The following is a 15354-nucleotide window of genomic DNA, read 5'->3' as shown; positions in this document are numbered from 1 at the left end:
ATCCCTAGCCATAACGTAAACACCCTTGTCAAGCCCAACATTACCAAAGCACGGCCCGATTGAGGCGATCAATCGAACCAAAAACTTGGCTAAAGACTCACATCGACCGCACGATTCGAGACAAGAACGAGCGGTCCAGATGCGCCGAACTCATGGATCCGAACGGGATGAAACACTGCCGTCCGCCGTAATCCGTCGCCTCGCAGCTATTTATACATCCCCTCTCTCTCTTTCTCTCTTTCCGGCCGCCGACTGATTCGAGGCTTGTCTTCTCGCCCACGCAACCCTTGTCCTCCTCCTCCTTGCTCCCTCCCTCGCCTTCTCGGCTTGAATCTCCTTCTTCTGTTGCCGCCGTCGGATCGTGATCCGAGACAGCAGCTGCAAGTTTCCGAGTATGCCGACCGGTAAGGATAATTGCTTCAACCCGCTTTAGTCTCGATCTTCCGAGGGACTTGATCTCCATATTGGTCTTTCTATTACCATATTCTGGAAACAAAATATGAATTTACTGGATTTTAGTTGTTTCTTCGTGTGTCGATTCTCTATGGCTCGTTATTTTTCCTTCATCTCGAGCGCGCAACGGAAATTAGGGTTCTTTTGGGGCGCTTGATCCAGGTAAATCCAGGAGTTTCCGTTTGTGTTTGGCGCAAAACACTTTTGTTCACATTATTTTCTTTGTTCTCTGCATCTCGGCGAGTCACTGAGAACGATGCTTCGATAGTCCTTGATTCCTGACCAGAGAATAGCAAATTAGTTTGTCATTTTCACCTTCTTAGATGACTGTGGTCTGTGAGTTAATTATTAATACATGAGAAAAAGGGTAGTCTATGCCTAACTTACGGGGATGATATTTTTGTGAGCCGGCCGATTGAACACATCATGCCTATTCGCTGCGTTTGTGTTGTCTTAACAAGGAGCTTAATTTTGCAGATCATTAGGAAATGCGCTGCAATTTAAATCTACAGGACAACAGAACGTTGATTCTTTGTGCTAAGACGACATCTTTTGTGTTTTCTTGTTTATTCCAAGGTTGTCCCCTCAGGACGGTCTAGTGGCTAGCGCATGAGGTACTGTCAACATGCTACCCTCATGCGCCAGTCACTATTCTAAGGCAAACGGTGTGCAGTCACCTTTTGCCAACTTGTTTATTCCAAGGTTATTGCCTTAAATTAGTTAAGCACTATTCTTCCAAATATTGAAATTACTGGGTATTTCCAAATATGTTAGAATATATTCTTGGATCTGGATGCCATAAAAAAGTATGGGTCCTTTCCTAATAGTTCAAATTTTTGGAAAATAATTGCCATATGAAGTAAGGAACCAAATATTTATCTTAGCCGACCCCACCTATTTATCTTAGCCAACCCCATTTAATGGGATAAGGCTTTATACTTTGTATAAAGTAAGGAACCAAGGTTGTTTAGTATTGGGTCCTTTTGTTTGGGTTGGAATTTTCTATATTATTCAGGAGGGTTGGATTAATTTGTTTGCCATTACGTTCTTGGCATACACATTAGAGTGATCTGTCGTATACAGTGTTGTAAATGACGGTAGACGTAATATATTAATTAAAGGATAAAAAGTTAAATAAAAGATATTTTTTTAAAAAAATACTATAAAATATTTTAACTAAAAATAAAAAAGGTAATCTAAATATTTTTTAAAAAATAAATAATAATATTTGTTTAAATATATATATATTAAATTAACAGGATAATTTTATTAGGCTTTAATTAAGCCTATTTAAATTATCCCAATCATGATTAAAAATATTAATCTAAAGTTTCGATTGAATCTTAAGTTCAAAAAAAAAACCTATTCTATTCAGCGATCGACTTTGGTGTTTCGGCGTTGGATGCATCTTCGGAGACGTGTCACTTGCGATGAGTCCGTACTTGTCACATGTGCCTGGACGCATTGCTCGAGTTCGAATCGGAAACGCTTTACCGCCACCTAAACACAAGGCGGTGCGGTTGAGGTTCGCCTCCCGCCTAGGCGACCTCCTCAACTGCCATTTAGAACACTGCTCATATATAAAAATAAGTGCTGTTTTTTAACTAATTATTTGCCTGAAATGTTGCTTTCCCTTTCACTAAAAATAGTTAGTTCATTTTCTCTCTGGTAAATTCTATGCCATTTTAGTCCTATTAATTGAACTAATAAGTTACACTTTGAAGACTTAGTATTTAACTTTTATGTTTTTTTTTAAATCATGCAGTTAGTGTTAAGTGGCAAAAAGAAGTCTTCCAAGCTGTGGAAATTGACACCAGCCAACCTCCTCTTGTATTTAAATGCCAGTTATATGCTTTAACTGGCGTACCTCCTGAGAGGCAAAAGATCATGGTCAAGGGTGGCCTTTTGAAGGTTTTTGAACTTTATTTTACTTTCATGAAGATATTTTATCCTTGTTCCTATAATTTTACAAAGATAGTTAACATTGTAACAACTAAAACTTAGTATTCTTTTATGTAGGATGATGCTGATTGGGCAACTTTAGGTATTAAAGAGGTTGTGTAATTTTCTTATTTTTCCCTCTTTCCGTTATTCCTTTTAAACATGCACTCAGGTAGTTTGAAAAATATTTAACAGGGACAAAAACTGATGATGATGGGCACAGCAGATGAAATAGTGAAAGCTCCAGAAAAGGGTCCTGTATTTATGGAAGACTTGCCAGAAGAGGAACAAGTAGTACAAGTTGTGAGTCTCAATCTTGTGATTTACAATTCATGAAGCATGTTGCATTTGGAATTATGCAGTTCTTTTGTACTCATAGAATCGCAATTCTATCATTCATAGACTTGTTTCTTATTTCTTCTGTATTGGTTGTTTCTAAAAATATTAGGTGACTTAACAAAACATTCTCAGTAAATGCTGTTGAATAATTGGGTTACTTTTTCTGGGTTATTTGCACCATGCTACGGAGGAAATAAATAGCCAATAGCAATTGTTTTCTTACTTTCTGAATCTGTTCAATGTTTGTGTTACTAGATCACAGTCCATAAAAGCTTTTGTCATTGAATAGTGCAATAAGCAAAACTAAAAAAATCTGTTATAATGAGAGGATTCATCCGTGAGAACCATTTATCTGGATGAAAATTTATAATAGTCATATTGTGTTTGTTTTTATTTACTATTCAAATTTAATTTTTAAGGTATAATTGTCAACAACATTGATTCAAATGCCAATTTCCTTACTGCTTCATAGCTTAACATGCTTTCATAGGAGCTGGATTTTAGTTTGTCATTGCTGTTATGGTTGTAGATGCCTGCACCTGAATGCTCATATGTATCTTTTTTTGGAGAAAAATTTCTGAAGAGTTTGCAACATAAGAAAACAAAAGAAATTTAGCAATAAAAAAAAAATCCTCCTTTGCGAACCATAAGAATTTCTTTTTTTTTTCTGCTTATTTCATGCATGCATGAATTTGAACATTGTATGATGTCATTATAGTTTCACCTTTGTTGAACTTTGACATCCCATTGAGTTTGTGTTTTTAACGATCATACCCATGTTAATTTAGAGAAATTAACTGATTTTTAACACACAGGGTCACAGTGCTGGTCTTTATAACCTGGGAAACACGTGTTACATGAACTCTACATTACAATGTTTACATTCTGTACCTGAGTTGAAGTCTGCACTCTTGAGGTGATCTTTTATATTACCATCTGTTATACATGAAAAGTTAAGGGATTGCTTAGTTCATTGAATAACTTCAGATGCATAATGTAATCTTCAATTTGCTGTTTGCCAACAGCTATACCAACTCTGGGAGAAACACTGAGCTAGATCAGTACTCACATCTACTGACAGTTGCAACTCGAGATCTTTTTAGTGAACTTGATAAGAATGTCAAGCCCGTTGCACCATTGCAGTTCTTATCGGTTAGTTTTTAATCTCTCTCAGTTCTCACTGTTAACCCTCAATTCTCAGTCAACAATGGGTTTTTTGGCTAACCTTTTTGTATCCGGTTATTGTCATTTTGGAATAAAAACTTCTAAGTAATTAAGATTATTTTTGTTATATGTGATGACAATAAAAATACAAATTTTGAAATCATACCTTATCAATGTGACATGATACGATATCAAATGTTTTGGTTTGAGACCGAAACTCCGGCTTGACTCGAAATATTAAAACTTGCATTTTAGATTGTGGAAAATGATGGTAACCCCCATGTTGAAATGCAAAAGTTATGACGCTGCAAAAATATTACTAAAAGTTTTTCAAGATCCTATCTATATAATATATTTAATCAGTTTCTTATTTGTTTTAATGGTTACTCCATTAACTAAACTTTTGGTTCAGATTTTGCGAAAAAAGTATCCTCAATTTGCACAGCAGCATAATGGAAGTTATATGCAACAGGTTTTATTTTTTCTAAATATCTCTCGTTCTCATGTTTTATTTGATTTTTTATGGTGGATGAATGCATTGAAGAAATTGTCAATGCTCTATACTCTGTTCTTGCAGGATGCTGAAGAATGTTGGACCCAACTTATGTATACACTCTCACAATCTCTTAGATCAACAGATTCGGATTCAAGGTGCTTTTTATTCATGATATCTAGGTTACTTATATTAAAGAAATGGTGTTTGATACTTTGCCTTATAGTTTCCTTTCTGTTTTGCATGATAGTATTTAGTTCTTTTGTTTGATTCCAACTTATGAAGCATCCTTTATGTTGACTCTCATGATCTGGCTCCACTAATGAATTACTAGAAAATCAATCACAACATATTTCTATACATCCTAAGATGGGAAGAGATCGTTCAGAAATAGAGAAAGGGACATCTTTTTTTATGTATACCAAGTGAAATTCCTTATCTGAGCATCCAATAATTGCTAGAGGAATTAACTAAATTCTAAGTGTACCATTGAGAAGGGGAGGGTTCGTTCTGCACCAGAAGATGAAGTGGAAGGACATGTTATGACTTTTTAAGTAGTCTAGTCTCTGTTAACTAAATTCGTTCTGCACCTTTGTCTTTGCATAAATATCTCTGTTATACTATATTGAAAAATGTCTAGAGATAGTTGAATTGTGTTAAAAATAAAATTCCAATACGGACCCAGGATTACGCAATTGTTTGGTCTTCTTGTCTTGTCTTACTATCAGTGTCTTCTTGCCATATGATATAGTAGTCTAGTCTTTCTGTAGGAATTTTCAGATGAAAATACCTTGATTGAATTCTCCATCTTAGTTTTAATCCACCTAAATGCTTTTATCTTACCATTGAGCTAATGTCCATTTTACTTCAGATGTGTCAGTTGGACAATCCAACTCAATTTTATTATTAGAGCCAGAAGGATTTCTATTAATACACGTGTACTTCAAACTGAACAAATGTCCCAAAATTAGCCTATAATCGAGGCGTCTATCTCTATGATGACCTTGGTTCAAATTTTCTATCACCCACCCTAGCTTTTTCTACTTTTGCAATGTTGGATGTCACATATCCTACTTCTGGAGGATGGTTAATAATCTGTCAATTTTGATCTTGTATTCATATAATTATTTGCCAAGGATGTAGTGAGTTTGTTATTCTAATTCCTTTCAGTTTTTTTTTCCTTCTGAACCTTTTCAGTTATTTGCTGCAATGGTTTTTTCTTGTGTTCTAAATTTATATGTGATCATGTGTTTTAACTATGTTCGGCTATCTTGATTCAAATATAATTGTGCATGTTTTAATCATCATGCAGTGAGGCATTGACAGCAGTGAAGACACTGTTTGGTATTGGTTTTGTCAACAGGTAAAGATAATTTTTCATTTTGAAGCAGCATGGATGAACATTTAACATTAGAGCTTCAAATTTAGTGGACCTTTTGGTTTCTTTGTACCCACAAATCTATATCTGATATACAAGCTTGCCATGGCCAACCTAAAGTTGCATTGACACATGAAATCTGTACCTAGATTATACTTTGGGGTCAAGTAAGGCTCAAACAAAGGGAAGACATACTGTATATCACTGATTATTGTTTACGACTTGAATTGAAAAATCAGCGACTGTTAAGATATTCTAATTTTGGAGTTGAGTCTTTGAGGAGTTTTCTCCATTTACGAGCATATTAATTCTCATTAATTCAAGAGAATGCATTTTCTAGCGCTGGAAAAATTCAAATTTGCTCACGAATATCTGTAAAAGATTTAATAAATTGGCATGCATGATTTGTTATTCGCTAGTCCTGGGTAGGATAACATGTGTATGCTAATGACTTTAGATTATCAAGCAGAAAAGGTTTGTGTTCTGCTAACTTTGCTTTCCTATTAATCATTATGCAAAGAATGCCAAGAATGCCATAAGGGATATTAAGTGAATAGAATTGTATACTTCATAGCTTCAATGGCATGATCATCGAGTCTTGTTTGTCCTAGCTATTTCAATTTGACTAATGGATATTATCCTCATTGAACTTCATAATTCTATATCACTAAAAATATTCATTTCTCTTAAATTATGATAATTATAGTTCTCTTGGTATCCCTTAAATAAGGGGAGCCTTGACGAGTCGTGGAAACAACTCTTGCAATGCTGGGTAAGAACAATAGATCCTTCTCCGAGACTCCGCATTGGTGGGAGTTTCGTGCAGCAGGCTAGATTTTTTGGTATCCCTTATTGGTCACTTGGTTTCCCGACAATGATCTAGCCGTAACATTGTCTTTTTAGCCAAGGGGCACTAAGTAATCACACTAAATTTTAAAAGATCCTTTCCATTTCAATCACCCACTCCATCCTATTACTGATATCTTAAACAATTCACTTTTATATTAAAAATAGACAAACAATTCACTCTTATGATAATTTCATGTTTGTGCACATTAGATTCACTCTTGATGCAAATCTTTAGTAATAAGAAAATAAATTCTTATTCTTGAATCTCTACTAGTAATTTCAATTTCATATATGTTTTTTTTGTCACGTCAATACGCTTATTATATTTCTTGACAGACCAAATAAAAAATCATATGCAATTCCACTCATCTGTATTTCTGCATGTGTTGTAATTATTAAATTGGTGCATCTATTTTCAGTCTTCTGAGCACACAATGAAGTTGATCTAAAAAATGCTTATTATCTCCTTGCTTCTCCCAGTAATTCCTTTGGGCTATGCAAATACAATTGCAATGTAATAAATCCAATGACTTCTGTTTGAATTGAGTTTTTTGTGATCCTATTGAAATGTTTTTTGCTATCACATGATACTAAACTAGAATCATTTTAATCTAGAATTAGCCATTTGACATTTTAATTTTATGTTCTCAGATAAGGCTGTGCATACAGCTAAATAGCTCTAGAATTAGTCATTTGACAAATTTTTTTTTTTTTTTGCAGAATTAGCTAACAATTTATTTATTTATTTATATTAGGGTCTTCTGTGCTGAAAGTGGTGAAGAAAGCTTTGAGAATGAATCAGTGTATGCACTAAAATGTCATATCTCACAAGAGATAAACCATTTGCACGAAGGACTTAAATGTGTAAGTAATCTGGATTATAACCTTTTTTTTAGGCTTGATTTACTTGCTTGGAAATATAGGGTAGGGAGGAGGGAGAGGAAAGAATCACAATATTGCACATGGACCATGTGTTATTTTATCTCTTTATCATTTTTAATTAGTTATCCTTTCAAGTAAATCCAGTATTTCATATTGGTTAGAATATATTTTTATGTGGAGTCTTATTGACTTGTAAAACAAAATCACGGGTGAAAATTTTACAGGGCCTAAAGTCAGAGCTTGAGAAGACTTCTACATCCTTAGGGCGTTCTGCAATGTTTTCAAAAGAATCACGTATTAGTGAATTGCCTAGGTAAGACACTTTCTATTTCCTCACAAATTATAAGTTTTTTTGTTCTGAAAATAATTCACATTTTTTCTCAGGTACTTAACCGTTCAATTTGTTCGCTTCTTCTGGAAAAGAGAGACAAATCAAAAGGCGAAGATATTGAGGGTAATATGTAACACTCATTTTTCAATGTCGTTTGCCATGGGAAATTTTGTAGTTTGGTAGTTGGTTTATGTGTCTCTTTTCCTTCATATATGGAATTTAAGTGATTGAATCTGCATCTCTCTTCTGAAAATCCTTGGGTCTCTAAATGTTTTAGCTTATTTTATGTTACTTTTCTTCAGAGAGTTGATTGTCCATTGGAACTTAAGGTTTGTGAGTTGGTCACTTAATTTTTAGCTTATTTTATGTTACTTTTCTTCAGAAAGTTGATTATCCTTTGGAACTCGATGTTTATGATTTCTGCTCAGATGAGCTCCGTCAAAAGCTTCAAGCTCCCCGTCAGGTTTTTCCGTCTTTTCCTTTTGAAGTGTTTAGTTTGTGCATGAAATTACTTTTTCTCTAATGTGCTACCTATGGTGATGTGCATAAGGCTCTACGAGAACTAGAAGATGTCAAGCTTGGAATTAAAGTGGAAAACAACAAAAAGGAAAATAAAGTCGATGTGCCTAAATTGAAGGAGGTACGTGGACAAAGGCCCATTCTCTTGTTCTCTAAAAAGTTGCCATGTTGGAGATACTTAAGAAGTGCATTCATGTCTTTGGTCGGAGGCTTAAATCTCTGTTGGATCTCTGTGACTGACGATCTGTATTGAAAATATTACTTGGATTTATCATAGTTGAGCTAAATATTTACTTGTACTAGTATCTGGGCAACCCAAGTCTTTTTTATGTATGAAAATATGTATTAGTGATATATGAGGTCTTGACTTCTAGAAACTAAAATATGAGTTGACTTTTCCAGTACCTTGTGAAACCAAGAGGCAGAGGTATATGTTCCATTGTTGATGCAGTTAGAATATCAAAGCAAAGTTTATTTTTGATTCAGTATACAAAGCTAAGATAGAATTTCTTTGTGCATCTTAAACCTTCGTTAACTAACATGAAATCATGTGTAGGATTAATGCTGTCTTTTAGGAAGCTCAGAAATGTGATAAAAGCTATCATGACTTGCTTAACTTTTGCATTTTTATTTTCTTGATATCTGCAGGGATCATCCAATGAAATTGGAGAACCATCTGGGGTCATTGAAAGAGGTAAACATCAACTTTTCATAAATTATGATCCTTATATGGCTTGATTATGAGTTCTTGAATGTCCATGTTTCTCTATGAAGTCGATGCATTTCAGCTTTGGGCTTGCTGGCAAGTCATCATCAGTTTTTTTTTTATGCTTCATGTTCTCTTAATTTCTGTGTGTACTTGATTTGCGAACTTATAGGTGGTTTTTTTTAATAATTAAAGCCATAGCATGTCATTTTTCTTGGAATGAGTCAAGCTTCCATATTATTGACACAACACCATGAAAGTTCAGTCAAATCTTCCATGCGCTAATCTGTTTGATGGCATCTTTAGCCTATCAGATCTGTTAGGAATTGTGATATGCCTCTAAAGTTGTGACCTATGGACTGACATACTTTCCTTGATGACCCGTATCTCCCTTTTGATATTCGGCTTAGTCTGATGTAAATCATTTACTCGTTTCCTTTACATGCACCATACATTTCATAAGTTGTCCTCTCCCTGAATTCTCCTGTATTATATTTTCTTAGTTTCATATTCCCTCTTGCTTAACACATTTCTGTTTTAGTCCCCTCTAAATCTCTTTTTTTGGGATGATACTTTAACCATTTAAATCATGAAAAAGATAATTTTTGTATATTTAAATTGCTTCCTTTTTAAAAAAATATACAGTTGTATAACTTTTTGACACAACTAACGTTTCTCCCCCTCTAAATCCTTATATGTTGAAACGGTTTAGCAGTTAAAATTACCGTGTTTAAAATTAACCGTTTACAAACATAGAATAAATATACTGCTACATAAATTCATGTTCCATGGTTATTTTCTTTTGTTATACTCTCTACTCTTACACTATCTGTTTCCTCTGAAGGAAAAGTGCAATTAACTGGAATTTACGATTTGGTTGCTGTGCTCACTCACAAGGGAAGGAGTGCTGACTCCGGGCACTATGTTGCCTGGGTAAAACAAGATACTGGTGCATCTTTTAAGCCCACAATTTCATTATTCTGGCACATTTATCTCCCCTTCTTCAATCTCATTATTCACGGTGAAACTCGTACAGGAAAATGGATCCTATTTGACGATGACAATCCATCCACGCAAAGGGAAGAAGATATTACAAAGCTGTCGGGAGGCGGTAAGTCAGCTTAAGTAAATGAAAAAACAATCCTTTTTTTTTTTAGCTTTTCTCCAATGTATTCAGTTGCTTAAATGAACCTTGAACTCAATGCAGGTGATTGGCACATGGCGTACATCTGTATGTATAAAGCCAGAGTGGTTTAACAAAACCAAGAATTTTAAAGAAACGAAAGATGAAAAAACTTGTGCTGATAAACATTTCATAGATTGTCTATTGTTTTTTTTTATGTACGGATCCTTGTTTCTTATCACTTAATTTTATGTTTCTGGATTATAGTATACATAATACTATTTTTTTTTTATGTAGTTCTTACATTTAAGAGTTGATGAGTGAATCGGTGGGTTCTGATGGAAATTACAATTTGCAGTCGCTATCGTATTGAGGACTGTATTCTTTGACAATAGCTGATTAACCGTGGTTCTTTAATTAAGATAATATACATGGCAACCTGCTACTGTGTCTGAATGACTCTGAATTCGGCAAAAGTGGCATCGATAGAACATGCGTTCATCGTCCAAAAGGAACATGCGTTCTTGTTGTGTTTTCAGAAAATGGAATCGTGTTATGTAAGTAGCCTCCTCTGCTACTCAATTATTCTTTAATAAGTTAATTATAGCAATCCCATTTTATCGAATGGGATTATAATGTTCCCAATATGGTTGGTTGGACCTGTAGTGGGAGCCTTTTCCTAGGCTCATCTCCACGGAAGAAGTGTGTCTACGTGTTCCTTAGTTTAAATATGCGTGAGACATAGGTGGTCCTGTTAGCACATATGCCATTACACATCACATGCAGTACATAAATGGGTTATTAAGATGAGCCTATGAACATTCCTATGACTTGCACCCATATATTGTCTTAAAACAGGAGAGAAGAACAGAGAATATTAGAAGGCAAGTTGTTTGTTGTTTATATATATATACGTAGATGCCATTATATATGAATATTTTTCTTATGAGAAGGCACCTCAGATTTTTACGGCCCTCACCATGATACTTTAAAAATTTCCTTCTAAGCTAAAAAAACATGACATAACTTTATAATAAACTAAAAAAAAGATCATGATATTTAATGTGCGACTTGAAGTGTTTCAAAGTTAAATAGGGGATAAATTTATCATTTTTACAGTTCAAGTGTTTCAAGTTCATTTTTACATTTGTCTCTCAAATGTAAATATGAGATAAATATGTGATTTTCATGCACACTTAGACTGATTCACAAATTAAATTCTGATAAAATTTAGAATAAAAAAATAGAATGTCTTTCGGCTAAAATTGAGATAAATCATATCATATAAACTGATCTAAAGATTAATTTGGTTTTACCTTTCGGAGGGAAATTAAGCTCAATAATGTTTACCATGTCTAGACTCAAACAATAACCTTTCCCACATCAATCAATTAAACGCTATTAATTAATTAATTAATCATAACGACAGCTAACCTTCTAATTAATTCTGTATGATCTCTCACTATCCCTGCTTCATTCATTGTTCATGACGCAGAGTCCATGCACGACATGGTTAAACCCGGCCTATAAAACGCGCACTCGATCCCTTCCTCTTCTCCATCCTTTCACAGCATCAGCTGCATCATGGCTCGTCTTATCATCCTCCTTCCCTTCCTCCTCAATCTGCTAGTGCTGCTGCTAGTCGACTCCCGCCTCGATCCCGCAAAAGTCCCAACGATGTCCCTCGAAGTCGACGAACAAGACTCGATCCTGACGAGGTGGGCGTTGCTCGTCGCCGGATCCTTCGGCTACGAGAACTACCGCCATCAGGTTAATTAATTAATCAATTTATATTGTTCTTTAATTATATTATTATACTAATTACTCACACAAGTTTAATTCTTCAGGCTGACGTTTGCCATGCTTATCAAGTTCTGAAAAATGGCGGGCTCAAAGATGAAAACATCATCGTTTTCATGTACGATGACATCGCATATAACGAGAACAACCCTAGACCCGGAATCATAATCAACCAGCCCCAAGGGAAGGATGTATATGCCGGAGTTCCCAAGGTAATTGTGTTTCACTTAAAAAAAATTAAGCTTAAATTAATTCACTTTCGGTCTTTACTAAGGATGTCCAAGTAATATCATATTGCATGAGTCCATACTACTAAAGGAAGTACATTAATTATTCATTTTCTAGCCGGCCATATTCTAGCCTATTTACCTATAATTAATCTGAAGAGACACACTGCAATTAATCAATTTTCCAGGATTATGTTGGAGAAAATGCCAACGTGAACAACTTCTTTGCTGTCCTTCTCGGGAACAAAAGTGCACTGACCGGTGGGAGTGGAAAGGTCATTGACAGCGGCCCGGATGATCATATCTTCATTTATTACGCTGATCACGGCGGCCCTGGAGTTCTTGGTATAAATTTTTAGCTAGAATCATTTATATACGTGTGCATGAATATTGAACTGATGCAGTTCTAAATTAGGTATGCCAACATCTCCCGACCTTTACGCCAATGATCTGAACGATGTCCTGAAGAAAAAACACGCTGCAAAGTCTTATAAAAGCATGGTAATTAACTATTTACTTTCAACTGTTCCTGTATTTACCTCTCTCTCCATATCCGTAGAACCAATTCTAAGGGGCCGTTAAGGTAATTAACTATCTCTATAACATAGATGAAGTCATAGCCTGATAATGTAGCATTTGATCAGGTTATTTACATTGAAGCTTGTGATTCCGGAAGTATTTTCGAGGGACTTCTCCCAGAGAAGTTAAACATTTATGCTACCACAGCAGCCATGGCCACAGAGAGCAGTTACGCCACTTATTGTCCTTGGATGCACCCTGCCCTTCCTCCTGGTTATTCTGTATGTTTGGGAGATCTATACAGTGTTTCCTGGTTAGAGGACAGGTGAACTACCAAAGCATATTTAATTTCTCTCTGGTCATCTCATATGGATTAATTAATCTTCATTTTAATTCTTTTTATTATTATTATCTAGTGATAAGAATAACATGGCCAAAGAGACTTTGGAACAACAATATAAGAAAGTAAGCACTTGAGGCTAGATGATGTATATATTTTGTTTAATCTCTATATTATTTTTTTTTTACTTTTGCTGTCTACTTAATTAATTGGCAGATTAAGGAGAGGACCTCAGTTAATGGCACATACAACGTAGGTTCGCATGTCATGCAATATGGGAATGTTCGAGAGTTGAGTTCAAAAAGACTCTATCTCTACATCGGTTATTCCAAGCCTCATCACAAGGGCAGTGCTGCTCATGCTTATCGTCAGGACTCCTTGCCCACGATTAATCAGGAACCGATCGACCAACGTGATGCCAGTCTAGTATTTTTCTGGCAAAATGTTGGTGTTCTCTCCCCTAAATTTATTATTCCCCTTTTCGATCTGGAAATTAAATTAATTGTGTGTTTGTGTTTTCCCTACTCCTTGTTTCTGAAGTTCCAAAGGGCACCTGAAGGCTCTTCTCGGAGAATTGAAGCTCGGAAGCAGTTGGTCGAGGTGATGGAGCATCGGTCGCATGTCGATGATAGCATTCGGCTCGTCGGAAAGCTTCTTTTCGGAGACGATCGAGGTTTAGAAATACTAGACGCTGTCCGGCCGGCAGGCCAGCCTTTGGTGGATGATTGGTCTTGCCTTAAGTCGATGGTGAGTATCATCAACTAGTTAAATTTAGCAATGATGTGCTATATATTGCATACTTAGTTTTTTTGTTTTTGTTTTTGTTTTGAATTCTTGCTTTCAGGTTCGATCTTTCGAAAGATATTGTGGATCTCTGTCCCAGTATGGGATGAAACACATGAGAAAGTTTGCCAACTTGTGCAATGCCGGCGTGAAGGCGGAAACAATGGTGAAGGTTTCGGCTGAAGTATGCCACACATTTCCCTCCAACGCTTGGAGCTCCCTTCGCAGGGGCTTTAGCGCATGATCGGAAACTCTCATTGCACCGTCTTTGAGATCCACCATGTTAACTTATTAAGTTACCTTCTACAATATGCATAATAACAAACTTACAAGTTTGGCTACAACTTGAGATTAATTGCCATGCTGAAATCTAGTGATTAAACTCCTTGAAATGGACACAATAAGGTCAAGAATTCATGCAATGTTTAACATACTGAATTGCCTTTTCCAATTTGCATAATGGGAAACTTGAAAATTTGCCTCATCATTGAGATTGTTGTATGGAAATCTATTTATTGCACTCTTTGCAATCAGTACAATTAGATTTGTTAACATGATAAATACCTTCTACAATTTGCATATATAATAATAAACTTAAAATTTTTGACTCATTTGAGGTGAGTATATATGCTGAAATCTAACAAATGTCATTAATTATTACAATGACATTAATCATTGTTTTTGAATTTGTTGGGTCTGAGGTCAAGGGATTTAACATACATATTGGCAAACTAAATGCCCTTTGTAATTTGTGTAATAATAAATTTAAAAATTTGCATCACATTTGAGATTGTTATACTGAAATTTAATAGTTGAACTCTCTGCAATGGACACAACAGGATTACTTTTTTTTTAGAATGATAAATTTTTAATGCATGCCTATTTATTCTTAAAAAAACTATGTAGGAGAGACTCCTATTCACAATTTATTTATTTAAATGAAAGAATTTTTCAAACTGGCTCAAAATATATAAATCCGAGCTAATATTATTAAACCAAACCTTATAAAACACTTTTAGTAGCCTACAATCATACATATCAATTGTGAATCGAATGAGAAACCTAAACAAGTTTGATCAAATTAATATTGAATCCCCAATATCAAATACATTATCTAGACATACCTTATTAAAATTATGATCCAAAAGGAGCTAATAAAAAATTATTTTTGTTGTTAGAAAAATTTACATGTTTGTTTGATTTGCCGTTCATGCTTATTTTTCTATTTGATTTATAACAATTAGATAAGAACTTAAACTTGATTGACATTTGACCAACCTAGTATTAAGGTGGGACGAGATGATAGTGCATTAAGGAAGCTTGGTCTATGGAGTTAAGTAGGACAAGGTGTACCCTACTTAGTCCACTTAGGTAAGTGAAACTAATCGAAACTATCTCATCACATATTAGACTAGTTAGACTAGAGTTTTTCAAAAAATATATATATATATATATAATTTCTTTAAAAGACTTTGTCTAAATTATAATGTTAAAATCTCCCCCACTA

The 15354-nt window shown here is 34.9% G+C and overlaps 2 protein-coding genes across 2 annotated transcripts; both read left to right on the top strand.

Moving 5' to 3' along the window:
* The first annotated feature begins 210 nt into the window (after window positions 1–210).
* On the top strand, window positions 211–10523 carry LOC122034412 (ubiquitin carboxyl-terminal hydrolase 7-like). The gene is made up of 18 exons (XM_042593658.1): window positions 211–404; window positions 2219–2364; window positions 2473–2508; window positions 2590–2697; window positions 3549–3649; window positions 3759–3885; window positions 4310–4369; window positions 4475–4548; window positions 5703–5753; window positions 7373–7481; window positions 7724–7812; window positions 7884–7953; window positions 8213–8293; window positions 8381–8470; window positions 8998–9043; window positions 9900–10004; window positions 10092–10166; window positions 10263–10523. Exons 1-18 carry the CDS (start codon window positions 395–397, stop codon window positions 10310–10312), a joined length of 1428 nt encoding a protein of 475 aa, XP_042449592.1. The 5' UTR covers window positions 211–394; the 3' UTR covers window positions 10313–10523.
* Window positions 10524–11743: 1220 nt separating this feature from the next.
* On the top strand, window positions 11744–14092 carry LOC122034640 (vacuolar-processing enzyme gamma-isozyme-like). Its single transcript, XM_042593959.1, has 9 exons — window positions 11744–11948; window positions 12026–12190; window positions 12394–12550; window positions 12621–12706; window positions 12850–13049; window positions 13141–13189; window positions 13281–13508; window positions 13605–13811; window positions 13909–14092. The coding sequence occupies exons 1-9, from the start codon at window positions 11763–11765 to the stop codon at window positions 14089–14091; spliced, it is 1461 nt and encodes a 486-aa protein (XP_042449893.1). The 5' UTR covers window positions 11744–11762; the 3' UTR covers window position 14092.
* Window positions 14093–15354: the final 1262 nt, after the last annotated feature.

This window comes from Zingiber officinale, chromosome 11B (assembly GCF_018446385.1).
Source record: "Zingiber officinale cultivar Zhangliang chromosome 11B, Zo_v1.1, whole genome shotgun sequence".
In the NCBI taxonomy this organism is placed as follows: domain Eukaryota; kingdom Viridiplantae; phylum Streptophyta; class Magnoliopsida; order Zingiberales; family Zingiberaceae; genus Zingiber; species Zingiber officinale.
This window is presented reverse-complemented; position numbering and strand designations above follow the sequence as displayed.

Excerpts from the sequence above, each read along its gene's own strand:
- LOC122034412 (XM_042593658.1), top strand. Across the intron at positions 2,509-2,589 it reads CAACTTTAGGTATTAAAGAG|GGACAAAAACTGATGATGAT; the intron begins GTTGTGTAATTT and ends AATATTTAACAG. Across the intron at positions 2,698-3,548 it reads AGGAACAAGTAGTACAAGTT|GGTCACAGTGCTGGTCTTTA; the intron begins GTGAGTCTCAAT and ends TTTAACACACAG.
- LOC122034640 (XM_042593959.1), top strand. The coding sequence starts at position 11,763 with ATGGCTCGTCTTATCATCCTCCTTCCCTTCCTCCTCAATCTGCTAGTG. Across the intron at positions 13,050-13,140 it reads GTTTCCTGGTTAGAGGACAG|TGATAAGAATAACATGGCCA; the intron begins GTGAACTACCAA and ends ATTATTATCTAG. Across the intron at positions 13,812-13,908 it reads GGTCTTGCCTTAAGTCGATG|GTTCGATCTTTCGAAAGATA; the intron begins GTGAGTATCATC and ends TCTTGCTTTCAG.